Source organism: Neophocaena asiaeorientalis, unplaced genomic scaffold, assembly GCF_003031525.2.
Source record: "Neophocaena asiaeorientalis asiaeorientalis breed wild unplaced genomic scaffold, Neophocaena_asiaeorientalis_V1.1 scaffold33, whole genome shotgun sequence".
Taxonomy (NCBI): Eukaryota; Metazoa; Chordata; class Mammalia; order Artiodactyla; family Phocoenidae; genus Neophocaena; species Neophocaena asiaeorientalis.
The window spans coordinates 812767-831519 of NW_020171988.1; the positions used below are offsets into that span (position 1 = coordinate 812767).

At 45.9% G+C, this 18753-nt stretch overlaps 1 protein-coding gene across 1 annotated transcript in view; it reads right to left on the bottom strand.

The window, feature by feature from the left end:
• Positions 1–18753, bottom strand: part of PLCL2 (phospholipase C like 2) — a 190833-nt gene that overhangs the window by 39196 nt on the left and 132884 nt on the right. Inside the window, exon 4 of the mRNA XM_024747559.1 lies at positions 14554–14629. Coding sequence (XP_024603327.1) covers positions 14554–14629 — 76 coding nt within the window. The remainder of the gene's footprint in view (positions 1–14553; positions 14630–18753) is intronic.

An 18753-nucleotide genomic window follows, 5' to 3' on the forward strand; every position in this document is an offset into this window, starting at 1 on the left:
AAAAAAAAAAAATAAAAATATATATATATATATATGGTATGTTCAAAAGCATGAAAGTTTGAAGGCTGTGGGCATATTACACAAATTCAATGACATGCTTGGAAACATGAACTAAAACTTGGAGGAAAAGTCTAGAAAGCAGCAAACGACCATATCTCAAGCACAGCCCTGGCTGGGCCTGCTGGGTCTGCTCTTCCGTCAAGCGGATTGTCTTTGTGCCTTGGCTGCTCTGTGCCAAAGACCCTACAATTAGGTTCCTCCGACTCCGTGACCCCAAGTTTGTGTTTCTAGAAAAGAGCTGTGGGTTATTTTTCTTCTGGAATGTTAACCAGAAGAATGTATACCATTCTCTTCTGGAATACTCAAATTCCTTTCTGGTAATGAACTTGAGAACCAGGGAAATAAACAGTAGGTCATCAAACAGCAGAGGAAGGGCAAATGGAAAGGCCATAGTCAGTGATTCCTGCGAGAGTATAGTTCATTCTGCTCTAAAGGGAACAGAGGCACAGGCCACACAAACAAAACACAAGGCCAGGCCCTGGGCCCACGGTGGACCTTTCCACTTAAAGCCACAGGGTTAAATTTTAAAAATTGGTATGGCCACACAAAAGTATATTATTTGATTTTTATGTAAAGAACAATGTTTTAGAAATTTATTGCTTCTTTCCATGTCATCTCTCAAAAATTTAAACAGCTCAGATTTTTTATAGAGGGAGGTGCTTGTTTCACATAATTTTCCAATTATTGTTTCAAAACACTGCAACTTAAGTATTTTAAAGGGTTTGTTTTTGAGGGGCTTAAAGCTTAATGACAAAAGATGGAATGTAGTGCTGACAGATTATCATGTTTTAAAACATTAATAAAGAAGTGTAAAGATGATACATAATTACATTAGCTAAGAACATTAGTGCAACTGCATATAATGGAATGTAGTAAAGAGAAATTTCCAGTCCTATCAAGTTTCCCGCCTCCCATCACAGATAAACCTAGATGAAAACCAAACAGCCATAAAAATAAAATAAAAAATTTTAAATACATGATACATACAATACTAAGATAGGAAGAAGAGGCTTTGCCTTGAAGGGAAGGGGGGCTCAGTCAGAAACATGACAGCATTTCCTCCTCGATGGAAACAAACGGCATTTATTCATGCCAAACATGAAGCAGATGACCTTTCAAACATCCTGCATGGGATTTTCTATACCAGTCTAAATGATCTGAATCGAAAATGTACCATGTAGCACACAGCTCAAAATTTTCAGAAGCAAGTATAATTTTAAAAAATACTCCGTAAGAGACACATTGATCTTAAGTTTATATACCTAAAGATTACTTTTTCAACTGCAAATTTACTTAGCTATCCTAAAAAACGCTTTAATCACAAACATACCCAGTGCAAAAATATTTCTATGTGTGTTGAAAATAGAAACCAAAATCATAGGGTAGAATATTTCAAATGGTGACAAAAGAAATTTTAATTTATTTCAGATTTCCCAAGTTAGGTACAGTGAGCTATTTCCTGGAAGATGGAATTCCATATAACACAAGTCTACCTGGGATCTCACTCAAGAGGTCAATTTGTCAAGTTTTACAAGTACCTCAAAATAATATGGTCTCATGTCCCAACATCAAAGTCCCTTGAGAACAAAATATGGATCATTTTTTCCAACGAACGTATATATAGAACGTGTTAAAATATACAGGCTTTGTAAACTATACACTCTGCCCCCCAAACCTCAGGGGTCTGAAGTTCGGGTGTGCCTCCAGCACGTGGGCACTGACGCCATAATCTCCATGGAGACGCAGAAATGCCTCATGACGTTTCATATAGTTCCAGTTGGTAGTCTCTCTCTCTAGGCCTTCTTCCCAAACAATCTTGGCATTAGCAAAAGCCGAATTATTTTCATTTGGATTTTGAGCTGTTTAATCCCATTCCATTTATCTTTCTGAGGTGCAATAGATAAACCACGTCTCTTAAATATACCCTTAAAACCCAGAAGGATGCCACGCCCACAGCATTATGCTTCGTGAATGGACTGCGTGAGGGGGGCGTGCCTTCCTCCGCCAGCGCTCCACCTGGGGAATCCGGGTGAGACGGAGGGGCATCCCTCGCGTCCTCTGTGGAATCCAGTGACCATGCCACCCTTCTAAACACGGGCCACGGGACTCACCTGGGCTGGGATCAGACGAGGAACAAACAGCAGACCCTCCTCACTCCACTGTGTCGAGAAACAAAACGGCCTCTTAACCCCAATAATACTCAAAGATGAGCTTTCCACACGGAGGACACGTTTGTCTGGATGGCCCTCGGAAGTCAGTCCTTTCCCCTCTACCAGTTGGGCACGATCACCCAAACACACGAGGCCCTCGGGACGCAATCCTGTCCACCTCTCCCTTTCTTTTTACGCCTCTTATTTTAATTTTTGAACAGATAATATAGTCGCACGGCTCAACATTTAAAAAGTATAGACTGGTATACGGAGAACGACCTTTCCCTCCCCATCACCCAGCCTCCTTGGCCCCTCCCACTGGGCAACCGCGGTTACCCCCTCCCTGAGAGAGCGGTGCCCTCAGCATCTCTCAAGGCTCTAGCCTCCTGCCTCACCTTTTAAAACACATGAGCAGGGACTCCCCTGGTGGCACAGAGGTTAAGAATCTGCCTGCCAAGGAAGGGGATAAGGGTTCGAGCCCTGGTCTGGGAAGATCCCACATGCTGCAGAGCAACTAAGCCCGTGAGCCACAACTACTGAGCCCGCACTCTAGAGCCCACGCTCTGCAATAAGAGAAGCCACCGCAATGAGAAGCCCGTGCACCGCAACGAAGAGTAGCCCCAGCTCTCTGCAACTAGAGAAAGCCAGCACATAGCAACAAAGACCCAACACAGCCAAAGATAAATAATAAATTAATTAAAAAAAAAACACATGAGCAAATAGCACACACTGTTTGCCTTGCCTTTTTAAACTATGTATATATACATACACACACACACATATACATATGTTTTTTTATCTTTATGTGTATATAAGATCTTCCTTATATAGGTATATATATGTAGTCTGTGTGTCTGTGCAGGTGAATATATACACATACATATTTCTTTATTCTTTTTGAAGGGGTAGCATAATGTCCCATCATATGGATCTATCATATTTAACAAGGACCCTCCTATTAAACACTTAGATGTAACATCTAGGCTGTTCTCAGTGTTATAAAGAAAACTCTATACACATGTATTTCCCCAAATATGTGATCAAATCTTTAGAATAAACTCTAAAAAAAAAGGAATTACTGGTTCAAAGTGTACATGATTCGTAATTCCAAAATTCACTGCCATGTGGCCTTCCCTAGGTGTGGACCCAATTTATACCCCCTAACAATGTGACAGTTCCCAGTTTCCCCTATATGCCCACCCATCAGTCATGATCTGTGTGTGACGGAACTCTGGGGTCTTTGATATGAACGTTTGGATCTGATGCGTGAAAAGTGGCATCTCCTTGAAACACCTCATCCTCCAGGAGATCACAGCGTCCTCCTCCTACCCGTCTGGCTGCACCCTAACCTCCGGGGTCGCTCTCCTGTGTCTCCCCAATGTCCAAACGGTGAGAGCCCGGGCTCCATCTTCTCTATTCATTGTCACTGCTTAGAAAAGCTCAGTCTCCAAGCTTGAAAGACCTCTTTCGTGCCCATGGCTTCCAAATTCATTGCCTCCAGTCTGGACCTCTCTCTGAACTTTAGACTTGGAAGTCAACCAGGCAGACCAAACTTAACACATCTACATCCAAACCTCTGATCTTCCGTCTCAAACCCTCTCCCCACAGTCCTCTCCATCTTGGTAAAGAGAACCCAACCAAGAATCCTGCAGTCCTGCCCTCTTTCCTCCTGCCCCACGTCCAATCCATGAGTAAATCCTGATAGCCGTCACCACCACCCAGATCCCCCCAGATCAAGCCGTTCAGTGGCCTGGATGGTTGCAAAAGCCTCCTGGGTGGTCCTCCAGCACCTGCTTTCGTCCCCACCCCTTACCCCCTGCTTATCGGATGCAGCCACTCTTCTGCTCAGACCCTCAGGAAGAGCTTCCACCTCTCTGAGAGCAGAGCTGGCGTCCTCGTAACAGCCTGGCCCGTTGTCACCTGGCTCCTGCCCTCCTGGCCCCTTGCTCCCAATGCTGTAGCCAGGTGGCCCGTCTTCCTGAAATTATCTCCTTCCAGATATCTGATAAGCTTGCTCTCTGCCTCCAATCTTGCCTGCACAGATGTCACCGGTTCCCTGAGGTCCTGGCTAAACACTTTATTGAAAAGAGCCGCTGCCCACCCCTGCCCCCGCCCCGTCCCCCTCTCTGCCTCACTGATTCCAAAAAACTCACCACTGTCGGACACAGTGAGTGTTGTATTTACTTGCTTTTTAATTTTCTGTCTCCCATGACTCGACTTCAGCTTTGAGAAGGCCGGAGTTTAGACTGCACTCATAACTGTCCCTCTACCTGTAGCACGTTTGCATCATTTATGGGTGAGTCTGGACATCCTTTCATTTTAGAGTCTTTTGAATTTCCCTTGTTGTGAACTGTGTTCATATTCTTTGCAAAGAAGACAAACATGAGGGTTGTTGGCCTTTTTCAGTCTGATTTTAGGAGTTCCTTGTGTTGTTAGGGATATTAGCCTTTCCTAATACGTATTGCTAACATATTTTTCTTAGTTTCTCGTTGTTGTTGCAGCTTTGCTTCTGATCCTTTTTGGCACACAGAATTCTTTGTATGTAGTCTAATCCATCAAAGGGCTGTGTGTGTGTGCGTGTGTGTGTGTGTGTGTATGTGTGTGTGTGTGTTTGAATGTTTTGCTGCAGCTTCTGGGTCTGTGCTATCTCCCGTCTGTGCCGCGGCCACTGCTGGCCTGCGCCTGGCTGTCCCTGCGGGGGCTCCTCTCCTGCCTGGAATTCCTGCCCCACCAACCTTGCTCCCAAACCACTTTCCTGACTCAACTGCAGCTCCAAAACTCTGGTTCCGTGCTGACCCGATGGGTCAGTCACGGGCTGTGCTGTCCTCTCACCAGAGGACCAAGTCCCCTGTGCAGTGAGGATTCTGCTTGCGCCTCTCCTGCGCTCGGCCTGGAGCCCTGGGGCGGGGAAGTGAGGTCCCCAGCCTCCCTCACACTGAGAGTAGGACCCTGATAAACGTCTGTGAAGAAACAAATGGACGAATAACCGTAGCATTCCACGTTCAATTCAATTCAACAAATATTTACTGAGTGCCAGCTTTGGCAAGGCGCTGCTCTTGGCATCGGTGGGAGACGATATGAATAACAAAGCTCCCTGCTCTCAAGGAGTTTACATTCTAGTTGGAAGGAGACACACAATAACCAAGGGACATAAGCAAATGATACTGTGGTTGGAAGGTAATGACTGCTATAGGAAAAAAAAAAAAAGTAGAGCAGGGCAGGGGCTCAGATGTGCCGGCTTGTTCTTAAGGTTTGAGGTTGAAGTAAAACATCCAGGTCTGAATTATTAATACAAACTCGTAATCATATCCTGGGATTGCCTAGATTTCCTCCCAACGCTTTCTTCGTTAAAGAACTCATCCATAGCACAGGGAACTCTACTCAATGTTCTGTGGTGACCTAAACGGGAAGGAAATCCAAAAAAGAGGGGCTGTATGTATACGTAGAGCTGTTTCACTTTGCTGCACAGTAGAAAGTAATACAACATCGTAAAGCAACTATACTCCAATAAAAATTAATTTAAAAGAAAACCAAGAACTCATCCATTCAAATAACTCCTCCACTTGGATGATACTAATTCCATCTGTAGACGCCACTCCACCCCAAACTTTGCTACAGTTGCTTCAACAATGTGCTAGCTATTTCCATTTGACTCTCTGCTATGGTCTGTTTGGTGTCCCCCTGCCCGACCCCAATCCATATGTTGCAACCCTCATGCCCAAAGGGATGGTGTTAGGAGGTGCGGCCTTTGGGAGGTGCTTAGGTCAGGAGTATGGAGCCCTCATGGACGGGATTAGTGCTCTTTTAAAACTCTACCCCTTCCACCATGTGAGGACCCTGCAAGGAAGTGCCAGCCCCGAACCAGGAAACGGGCCCTCACCTTGCGATCCTGGACGTCCCAGCCTCCCGAGCTGTGAGAGGTAAGTCTCTGTAGTTTTAAGCCCTCTGGTCTGTGATACTTTGTTCTAGCAGCCCGACTGGACCAGGACAGCCACCCTACATGATCCCAGGCCCAGCACGCCTGAACCAGACCTTCACAATCACCTTCCCCCTACCCCAGTAGCTCAGGCCCCCACATTCCAGTGCTGTGTGGACTATTGGAACACGGAGGACACAGGAGAGAGATGGGTCAGTCAGTGAGTCCCCAGGCCTGTCCCAAACTATTTCATGACCCCACGGCCTATGTCAGATTCCAGAAGTGTTCAAGACGTTGGCAGACAGAGCTTGAAAGAAGGGCTTTATAACCAGATACATTTGGTTTGGGAAATGCTGAGTTGAACTAGGGAACATGTAGCATGTTGATGTGTCCTAAGAATCTCCAAAGGGGAATACGTTGTGTTATGAAGATTTGGTGATGAAACCCTTTGCCCCAGGAGCATATGACTAGCGTTCCTCAAATCAGGCTTTGGGCAATGTTGGCCTTAGAAGTCAACGCCAAACACTTTATCCTTGAATTAAAAGGCTCCCGCCATAGAACCCAATCTCTACTTCCAACCCTAATTTCTGCTGCTTCCCAAAGCAAACATTTCCCTTCGGACAGGACAACATACGTCATGGGCATGGAAAGCACATCTGGACGACGAAGCTTCTCCCCTCTGGCCCACCAGAAAAGCCCCGTCCCTCCGCTCTCCTCACACGGACCGTACATGCCTCTCTCAAGCCCCTAGTTCAAGCCCTACCCCCTCCCTGCCAGCAAAACCCCTGGCCTGCTCCCTCTCTCAGATTCCACTTATACCCGTTGCCTAATCTACTGGCTTGGTTGTGTTTTATAACTTTAAATGGTAGCAGAGACCGTGCGTTAGTTTTTGCACCTCTAATAAATACTTAGTACAGCACTAAACACATTCCACAGATGCGCGACTGCATTTTTCCTTTACTGTGTTAACACGTGGAATGACATATTTTTGACAAGGCACTGACCTATAATGAAAGAATACAGGTTAATTAAAATTGTTTCAAATTCCTTATTCTTAGAAGATTTACCTCTAAATATTGTTAAAACATTCTTAGAATGCATTTGTTCACTTTACCCACTACAGTCCCTTATTTATATTATATTATATATCATATATCATATCATGTCATATGATTTGTATAGCACAGAATTTGAAAGACAGAAAAAGCCTTAGAGACCATCTAGGCTATTTACTTCATTTTAAATCCAAGAACACCTAATCAGATATGTGTGTGTGTGTGTGTGTGTGTGTTTGTGTGTGTATAAAACCTTCTGGTATTTGAGAAAGATGATTTAATTTACTGTGGACTTTACTTGGCTTGTGGTTTTTGTCAAATTTAATAAACAAGTATAATGGAATAATAACAAAAATGATTTTTATGGGAGTGCCAGAGTTAAAGGAAGCCTGACCCCTCCCCAGAAGATAATCTGCTGAGCTGCTGAGAGTTGCCATTTATTTATTTGTTTGTTTGTTTGTTTTTGGCTGCATTGGGTCTTCATTGCTGTGAACGGGCTTTCTCTAGTTGCGGCAAGCAGGGGCTACTCTTCGTTGCAGTGCACGGGCTCTAGGCACACGGGCTGCAGTAGTTGTGGCATGTGGGCTCAGGAGTTGTGGCTCACGGGCTCTAGAGTACAGGCTCAGTAGTTGTGGCGCACGGGCTTAGTTGCTCCACGGCATGTGGGATCTTCCCGGACCAGGGCTTGAACCTGTGTCCCCTGCTTTGGCAGGCCGACTCCCAACCACTGTGCCACCAGGAAGCCTGCGAGTTGCCATTAAGATGAAAAGTGATGCGTTCAGAGACTCTGGGTTTACAGGGAAGGAGGAGGCAGAGGAAGAAGTGACAAGAAAGCACAGCTTTGGGATCTGCGCACAGGACAGATATCCAGGGAGGTCACACATCCGCCCATCTGCCTCCCCTTCACTCCTGGCACTGGGAAATGTCACCAGTGAAAGCCGTGCTGGGAAGAAGGAATCGCTCGCATCAATCCAGCAGGCAGGCACGGAGCAGTCACCCTTTGCAGGGTGGGGAGGGGTGGGGAGAGGCTCAGAGGTGAGCATGAACCCAGGAGGGGCCTCTCTGCTCCACCCTCTAAAGAGAGCTTCTCGTTCAAATGCAAATTCCTGGGCCCCAACCTCCAGGATTCAATATTGGGGGGCGAAGCAAAGAAACTGCACTTTACACAAGTGTCCCTAGGAGACTCTGACCACACTCGTAGGAAATCCTGCTGCGATGACAGCTCTGTGGTCGTCTGAATGCAGGATGGGGTAATGGGCACCTGAGACGGTGGGGTGTGGTGAGACAGCCGGTTCGCACAGACTGCCTGCTTGTTTAGCCTTCCTGCCTGAGTTGGCCTAGTTGTCACTTTTGTGATCATCCCTCTACCCTCCCTTACCATCAGCAAAGGTTCCTTTTGAGGGAATTAAGAAGGATGGGGCGGGGGGGGGGGGAAAAAAAACCCACCGACAATGACCTTGCTACTTCTTGGCTTCTGTGGCTTCACTGTTAGTTAATTAAAGTGCCCGGGAGAGCATCTGGTGATTCTTAGAAGAGGAAAGAGGCCGAGGGTCCCAAAGGAGTTAAGGGTTCACGTGTCTCACCTTCAGAGAGGTCACTCTTCACCTTCCAAGTGAGGCATTAACTCTCCCCCTTGAAACGCACGCTGACAGGCTGCATGCAACTCATGCATCCGTGCCATCGCAGGGGATTACTTATTTGATCTTCTCTTTTTAGGTGACTGTAATCAGGCCATTCCAAAATTGCTCCTTAGGCAACTGATCTGAGGTCACTGTATTCTCGAACCCGTGGGGCTATCGGGGACGCATACAACTCACTGTCACTTAGAAGGAGGAAAATGAGCCAGAAAGAAGTCGAGTGACTAATGTAATACCACACAGCAAGACATGGTACAGGGGGGCCAGGGGCCTGTGCTGGATCCCCAGGGAAGAACCCCTTACTTCTGTAAACTGGGGCTGAGAAACAGCCTGACATAAGCGAAGACAAAAGTTATAGGCTCCCAGGCTTCCTTTTGCAAACACTGTTAACAGAACACTGTGAAGTGTTTTCAGAATGACTCGTACAGATGATTTTACGTTTGCTGTGTTGAGCCAGACAATGATGTGAGCAAAGCAAGTGATGGATGGTGACAGGTTACTTATCCAGAAACCTTCCCTGCTAAGAACACACTGCAATCCCAGGAGTTTGCAAAACAACAGAGGCCTCTGAGCAATGTCATGTAGGTCTGCCTGGCATCCTGCTTGTTCTCCTCACACGGACGCGTCAGGCTCTCTCTGCTTTGAGGTAAGATAAATCTATCAAGCTTGGTCCCAGGGGAAAGGCCGGCAGACCAGAAGCAGCAAATCAGAAAGAGAACAAAAGAGTCATGTACAAACAGGCGGTGGGAAATGCAGCACGAACTGTAGGAGCAGTAGGGAGCGAAAGCCGAAGGAGAGGAGATGGAACTAAACTATGACCCCTGGGATGGGATCTGAACAGGAAGCCCCAGTGCACAGCGTAAGGGCCCTGAAAACTGAAGGCTCCTGGGGGCATCGCTGCATTAACCACAGCAAATAACCACCCTGGGTCATCGCAAGTTCAAATTACTTTTGGCAGCCCAATTTAAGAAAGCAGAGATGTATAGAATCCATTACAGAAGATTTTCCAGTAAGCAGATTAAAATGAAGGGCAATTAAAGCTTTTGTTATTTCGAAAGCTGCCTTCCATCCCACTTTACTCAGTAATGATGCACCCCTGTCATGCATGGGAGCCCCTCAGAGCTTTCAGAATAGAAGCTTCTGCTTCTACTTGGAAAGAGCAGGGACCCGACTCTCCTGCCAGAAGAGGAGCCAGCCTCTCGCCCACTGGGTGCAGACACCACCTCTGCACCTGGCCTGCCCAGAAAGCCAGGGTGGCAGGGGTCCCGGGCGGTAAGCACCTGCCTCACCCACCTGGCCCCAAGCCTGGTGGGCGTGGCCACGCCTCCTCCAGGACCACGCAGGTCAAGGATTCCTGTCGCAGCTTCCACCGCTCCATCTCCTCCTCTTTCTTAAACTTAGTAAATTAAATTAAGTTTAAATTTAGCAGTGATTTAATGTTTGGCAGAAGGATGCATACACCTAGTTTAAAGATAAAGAGTTGTCACCAATCCCCCCTCTCCAGAAGCGGTTAACATTCAACCCCTTTAGCTGAGTTTGTTTCCTTTTTGAGTATCCACGCCCCTATTGCTAAGTAACAGGCATATACTGTTTAGATTTTTTGCCCCAAGCATTACTTGTTAAACTGCCCAGATGAAGGATGAGAATTTGGCTATTTTCAAGCTCCCCACCGTCAGGACTCTCGGCCGTCTGGGACCTAGCTGCTCCTGAGTCCAGCTTTCGGACAGCTCTCCCCTTTTATTCCCACCTCTACCCCGACCCCCAGAGGCATCTGCTGCCACCGGGTCCCAGCCTGCTGGGGTCTCCACGAAGTCAGACTGTGCCCCCATCCCCACCAGCTTCAGGCTCAGCTTTCTTGAGTCAGCTAAGTCAACTTTCCTTTTCCTGTTTCCAAAATTTTGTTGCTCCCATTTTCTTTGTCCTTGTAAGTTTTTTATTAAAAAAAAAAAAAAAACCCTACTGTCATTTTAATGAGGCTCAGAAAGGAGTGGACCTTCAATGCATGTGTTAATGCACCATCTTGGACAGGAAGTAAGCTATTGGCAGGAAATAAGTCATTGATTTCTTTTTTTCTTCCCAGAGAACAAATGCTTTTCCATTTAAATTCACCTGATGAAAACATCCAATGCACCGAAGCAAAGCAGTCTGGACTACCTCCTAGATCATCTTCCTATTCTTTACGGAACAGATCGATTCAGTGACTAACTAAAATTCAAACACAGGCTTCTGTTTTGGGGCCATTGAAGGAGAGAAAGAGCTAGACATCAGAAAGTGGAAAAGATATTTCCCCTGAAAGAATCCGGCTAATCTTCTATCAGCTTTTATAAACTTTTGAAAAAGAACTTGTATGAACTTTTACAACGCTTCTCCCTCTGGAGATTCCGGCCCTGCCCCCGCCCCCGTGTGTGTTCCTTTCCATCACCCACTTGGATACTTCCTGGGAGAACAAGCATTTTTTAGACCCAGTAGGACGTGTGCTCGTTACTTCACACAGACCCGTTCCCGCACGGCCGTACCATCCACCACTTCTCTGTCTTTCTCACTCGCATGGCAGCCTAGATCCACTCATCCCACATCCCTCCCCGCGATCCCAACATCCAGTCCGTCCCTGTCGCTGGCACCACTGGCCTCTGGCTCTGAGCAAATGCTCCACATCCTGCCCTTCCTGTCCCCCCCTTCTACCGCACCCAAGAACCGGCGCCACCCCCCCCTTCTCAGTGGAAAACACTCCTCCACCCCAGGATGCGTCCACACGCCACGGCTCTCCCTTTCCAAGGTCAAGTGTTTCACAGCCATGCTTGATTCCTGCCCCCCTCACTTCCTGCATCCTTTATCCTGGGCTCATCTTTTAGCATCTTTGTCTTCGCCTCTTCACTGGATCTTCCATATTCCTAGGAACGTGGTTTTCTTATTAAGATTTCCCTTTAACCCAACAAACTTCTGTGCTGGCATATTCTCGTCTTAAAAGAGTGGGCTACACAGCCTGCCCCAACTGCCCCTCACCTGGCTGTTCTCACCTCCCTTCCTTGGTCCCTTTGGGTCCCTGTCTGCTGCGCGAGCAGCTTCCTGGCCCACCTTGGCTGTGGGTCTTCACTTACCGGCGTTCCTCACCGGCCTCAGTCTCTCCTCCCAATAACGGCCTCAGCAGACTCATTTCTAGCTCCACAAAATCAGTTACACAGCGGGGAGTCTGAACCTGTCCCAACTGGGCGCACTTTTCAACACGGGACTGGAGGCGGGTGGCGTGTAACTCCTTATTTTCAGTTATTTACGTGAAGGTTGATCTAATAAGAATATAGGTTTGTGTTTAAAAGTGTGGAATACTTCTAAAATAATCCTCTCCTCCAGCACTTTGGTGACCTATACCTTTGCTTTGTCATTGCAAGATTAAAGATCTGCAAGCAGAACAATTACTCACCAAAAGTAAAATCTTATGCAAATGCTATTGAGCCCAACACAAATGAGCAACTCTTCAGATGACTAAGAACAATATGCCTTACGATAACTGTAAACATAAGAAACAAAGGTCAAGAGACTCTAAAATAAGCACTTGGGACAACAGAAGGGCTGTGTAGGCGGTCGGCAGTAATTATGAAACCGGGAGATGATCATTATGTGCTTCTGAAGGGCTTTCAACCCGAAGCAACTCAGACCATTACACAGCGGTTGTCCCCACGCCTACCTCCCCAAGCAAAACCCTTAACAGACAAGACTCTTCAGCTTTTCAAATACAAGCAAATACATCCCTTACTGAAATCGAACAGAAAAACAACATGAAGCTGCATGATGCCAGACGTTATCAAATTTCATAAGCCAAGGCAGTTGCAAAGAATTGCCAGTAACTCAAATTGTTAAATGAATAGCCAGTTCTTTTTTTCCGGTAAATTGTGGTTTCAGATTCTAACGGTCCACAATTCTCATAGCAATACATGCATTTAATAGAATCGAATGCTTCATAAAAGTCAAATCACATTTAGCCAGTTAGTATCTGAGCGACTCTGCTGTACAGATGTTAGAACAGATGTCACGGGTAAAACAGAGAGTCACTCAGCATGCAAGCCTGGTGCACAGGAGGTCACTGTCCCATTTGGAAGATGGGACACGTTAATAAAAGACACAGTGACCGAAGAGGCTTGATCGGCTGAACCAGATACACGTCTGAAGGGCTGAATGGAATGGGTCTGAACACACATCCCAGAATCAGGAAAACCCCTGGGAGACTAATGAGATGAGAAGAAGACAAGGAAAGACTGGCAGAGTGGAGGGAGACAGAGGTCCTACCTTGTGGAAATCTAAGTGGAAACACACAGGGGATGGCAGAGGAGGCGGGGCAGCCCAAAGCCCGGCTGGACGAACAACCTCACGTCTTCCTCACTGCTCCCGACAACCTCCAGCGGGTCCTGCCCACAACAGTCCTCTGCACACAGCTATTACGGTGGTCACCTGAAAGCTCAGCTTCTCTCCCCTTCCACTAAAAAACCAGGGGTTCCCCACTGCCTCACAAGCCGAGTTCAGGCTCCTGAGTCACACACAGTAAGTACTCAATGCGTCTGACTGTGCGTGGTTACTTCCATACGTCCTGTTTGATTTGAAGGTTCTAGAAGACAAAAACCAATCTTGCTTATTTTTTTTAAATATTTTGGTATGTAACAGCTCTTACAAGTATCTTAGGCATAGTACAAGTTCAAAACATATTTATTAAATAAACGAACAGATGACTTAATTAATGCTTTTTAATATAATGTTGGCAAAGTGGGTGGGCCAGTTGGCAATGACTTTGCATAGGAAGTTAGAAGTTTAGATTTGGTCAGCTACTCAATGATTTTGTATAGGGTAGTGACGTGATAAAAAGTGGTATTTGACGTAACTTGCTTTAATTGTGGTCGTAAGTGTCCCAGAAAGGGCTAGAAGTAGAAAGATTACTTTGCTAAGAATATTTTGCTAACAAGATGAGGATTTTTGTCTCTTGATTAGTCACTAACGTGCATATTCTTCCATAAACACCAAAAGAGAAATTGTCGCATGTATCTTTGCCTTTCATCTATTTTAAACGAGTTCATTTCTGAGATAAGAGATGACTTTTTTTTACGGCTAGGTAACAGTTATGGCCTCTGGATTTGAAAGAACAGAAACCAAAAACCCTAGAAATTAAGGACAGATACTCTTATTTATGAATTACAAATATTCTCCACATTAGAACCTTCCAAATTGACACTCAAAATTTGAAAACTGAAAGAATTGCATTTTGCCTATTCTTATTACAATGCAGAACACTTGACTGTTTGGTTTTATCACAGCTAAAAATTACTGAGACGGTTGTTTATGTAAGTTGAATTTTGTAATCTAGTATAGCATTTGGTTGTGAAATGAATGAATTCCTCAGCATGTGGAAAGGCCAGTGCATTAACAATTTCAAGAGGCTGTAACTGGTGCCCACGGAGGTGGAAGAGATTTAGCGCAGAGGATCTCAATCTGGGCTGTGGCTTAGAAATGCTCAGGAACCTTTAACAGCTATGAACGCTTAAGCCACACCCCAGACCATGTCAATATATTGTAAAAGCTCCCCCCAGGTGAGTCTATTATCCAGGCTTGAGAACCAGTGAATTAGTATTTTCTTTAGCCATGCAGAAATACTTTTTATAACTGGTTTTCTTGATATAGTATCAAAAAGGTGAAATAGCTCAGGGGCAAACTACTAACTTTATTTTAAAGAAAAGAAACAAATTCTCACTCACCTGCTTTCTGACAGTGTACAATCTTTTCATACACAGCGTCTGCATTTTCAATCAACGCCTTGAGGGACTGGATCATCTGCAGAGGAAACATCCAGACAGGAGGTCACACAGACAGCTGGACACAGGAGGGTGCGCTCTCAGGCGCGAGGCTCTTCCCCCGACGCGGCTGACGGGATGCGGCGACTCGTCCCTCCATCTGACGTCCCACTACTCAAGTTCATGTGTGTACATGTTAAATGATACAGTCACACCTCCCCACACAAGGGCTTAGACCAGACTGTGATGAGTATATTCCTCGGGTGGCTAGGCTTGCACAACACTGGATTTGAACCTCAAGCCAGTACCTGAGCTCGTTTCAGTGTGAAAAGCTACAAATAAATATGTGTGCACATCCAATCTGTCCTTCATTTTAACAAGACCTCCTGCGTCACCTTATGGAAAGCTCCAGCCCCTACATGCCTTTCTCACCTCAGCCAAGATGCCTCCATCTGAATCGGTTTAAAGCTTAGGTTGAGGATCAAAAAACAGCATTTCTTTGATGCATCACTAATGCTATCTCTCAAACAAGTAGTTTTAACGTGCCTATCAGGGATTTTAAAAATTCAGTGTTGACTTCTTGTTCTAAATTGTATGTCCTTATTTTAGGAGCCGCGCCTGAATTAAGAAAAAGGAACAGGGTACAGCTGACCAATTATTTCACTCACCAAAATGCTGGGGAAAGATCTGTCTGAAGTAAACTTTTTGACTCTAAAATCACTATGAAAATGGGATGGCCGGATTCAGTTCTCATGGCTCAAATGGGGACAATTATGATCCTTGCCATAACTGTAGACTCGTTTTTAATTTAATTTTTATTTTATATCAGAGTATAGCTGATTTACAATGTTGTGTTATTTTCAGGTGAACAGCTAAGTGATTCAGTTATACATATACATGTATCTATTCTTTTTCAGATTCTTTTCCCATATAGGTTATTACAGAATAGTAAGTAGAGATCCCTGTGCTATACAGTAGGCCCCTGTTGATTATAAGCTTTTTGTATTTAAATATTTCACATGATAATATTACTCATCTCTTTTACAGGGCCATTCTATTTTGTATAACAAATACCAATCCATCATTGTTCATTCCTTTAAATTCTGCCTTGTTTTTCTTTATAGTATTTATCACTAGCTGCCTTAGTAATTATTTTATAGAAACTAAATATACATAGGTTGAATTATTTATATAACTCGAAGAACACCATATTTTATTAGTTATACTTATTTAAACTAAAGCATAATCAACACGCCTCTTAAGAAGTACACCAGATTCTTAAAGTGAGTCACACAGCATCTATCAACTTCCACTGTTCTAAGAAAATTACAGTAAACACTGTGAGGTTTGAAGGCCAAAGCAGGTGTTCATTTATGCCTTCATTCATTATTCATGGAAGGTGTCCTGTGGGCAGCCGCTGAGCAGAAATGGGGGGCAGGGTGACCTACAGGACACAGCCCCTGTCTTCAGGAAGTGCACAGCCCAGGGGCACGGCTCCCACTTAGGAATTCGGTATTTTCACATTCGTTCTTCAAGATCTGAGTCATTCCTGCAAATTTAAATATTCTACTTTACAGCTTGACATATTGAACAGGCAGTGATAAAAATGAATAGTTCAGAACTCAATTACACTGACAGAAAGTCATTTGTACCATTACGTAATTTGCATACTGAAAAGGTTCACACCATCATCAGTAACCTTCTTCAGCTCTGAGCCGAGCCAACGAGAGGCAACACAAAGTAAGGACTTCCCCCAGCGGGGATGGTGGTTGTCACAGCTCAGTATCAAAGAACTGGCCAACCGTGCCGCCACCATTCAGACAGGGGGAAAAAGCAACAAAATGAACCTGGTCATGAGACAAGTGGGCAGGACAGGAGCAGTAACAGAAGGAAAGCAAGAGAACAAAACAGCAGCATTCAGGCCAGACTCACGCATCCCAACAGCCTACGGGCGAAGGTGGTCAAAACAGATCGACATCCGGGCTGGGGTAGGCGCAGAACGAGCACAGATTTACATGGGTTCCTCAGCTCTGTCATCTAGGACAAGGTATTAAACATCATGGAGCCATAATTTCCTACCTGTAAACTGAGCTGAATAAAAGACATTATGAGGGCTCATAATATTGTGGGGATTAGAGGAGAGGATGCTTGCGGCTGGAACTTGCCAATGGTGAAGTCGCAGTGGACTCCGCACTCACCCGGGGGCCCGGCAGAGCTCCTTCTGGAAGCCCCCAGTTAGCTGAATGAGTGTGCCTTCCTGTCCTGCTCTCCTTGGCAATGTTGTACACACCCATTACTGACACTAGTTTTGTTGACAAGCCTTGTGTGAAGAAGCTCAGAGGAACAACAAATCGCACTATTACTCAAGAAGCATCTTCCAGTTTAAAGTATCGCCAAAGGTTAAAGAGTGCTGCACCTTTTAACTGTAAAAGACACGAAAGGCTTCAGAAACGCACACGTGCACCTCCAGGGGCTAGAGAAGGACGCTGCCCTGCCCCTGTGCTCTGTGATGCCGGAGGACTGATCCTTTACTCTGGGGACAGTCATGCGCTGAGGCTGCACGTGTGGGACCCTGAGGTCGGTGCTGAGAACGCATGAAGAGCAGAATGACCCGGGGCCACGAGCAAACAGTAATCACATAAAACGTGGCAGTGCCACCGCTGCCCACGTGCTCCTGGGTGTGACAGTGAGATGCTCTAAGCCAGGGCAGGGTAGCGGGACAGTTCAATACTAAGTCTTTCTCCCGGTAATGGGGGTGAATGTGTCCCCCGACTTACGTGCAGTATATAAATTATGAAGGTGGCTAACACCCCAGGTGAAGGATGCAAACACAGTGAAAAGCCAGCCCCCCGGGTGTGGAAGTGACCAGCGGCAGGTCCCTGCAGAGCGTATCAGAGGGGATTCCAGAGGCAGTCAGCCCAGGAGAGGTGGGTACCTGCTAACCAATCAGCAACTTTCAGACACAGGAAGAAAGAAAACCCACCCAGACCTCAGCAGAGATGATTCACTTCCCCACACCTGTCATGGAATGAGCGCATCATTCCCTCTGGGAGGAGGAACTGCCAGTTTATATCTTTTTATAGTCGCAGGGTACATATTTATAATTAAGTTTATATTCTTGCCCACAGATTGAGTCCATTAACCCTCCACTCCTGCAATATTCGTGTGAGTTCTCCTCGAGTAAAGGGCCTGTCTAGGTGTTGTTCAGGGGACTCTCTGGCCTGTGGGCTCCTGTAAGCGCACTCGGTTAAAGGTTCAGTGGGCCGAGAGGGCAGGACCAGGCCAGGCCGGGCCTCCCTGCCTGCCTACCCGGCTGGCTGAGGTCTTGTTCTCGCACAGCTGACAACTATGGCTGAATGCACTGCGGACACAGCAGGGAGACCGTGGAGGCACCGTCAGATCTAGGGGTGCTGCCTCTTGGGCTGGGTCTGCCACTCTGTAACGAGGTACAATTATAAACAGTACAAGTGTTGGCTGAATGAGTCAAAATGGAAGTATTTCAACGCCTCCTTGGCATCAGGTATGTACTTGGCGTCCTCCATTTCCTCTAATGCTCACCAAAGTCCACGGGAGGTGGGTGTTGGTGGTGCTGCTTTCACAGATGTGAACACTGATGACCCCAGAGCAAAGCCACTTTCCCAAGGTCACCTGCTGTGATGAGCAAAGGGATGCAACTAGTGAACAGGGGGACGGGGATTCCGCTTGACTCAAAGCCTCTGCTGTTTCCACGACACCAGGAAGGTCTTGACCACGGGCAGCAGCTGAACAGGAGGAAAGCGCTTTCCAACCAGGAGGACAGACAGAAGCATCAGGGAACACCCTGGCTCCCGACAGGTGTTACACACAATATGTAGCATCATCTCAGCTACTGACACGGGCCCGGAAGTGTGTTTTTATAAAGTCATATTCCTATAAAGCACTTTGGGAAAACATTTTTTCAAATGACAACATTAAACAGTTTACTTGGCTCCACTGACCAATTCATTATTGAAAAACAGAAATCATTTATATTTCATGTGAAACCACTAGAATAAGCATCTCAGACTAGACAAAAGCAAATACGTGGGGAGTGCCATCAAGAGAAGAGTCAAAGGGAAAAACTGCTTTAAGTTATCTTGTTTTCTCTGTATACATTACGTTAATGTGTGACTATAACGCAAGGCC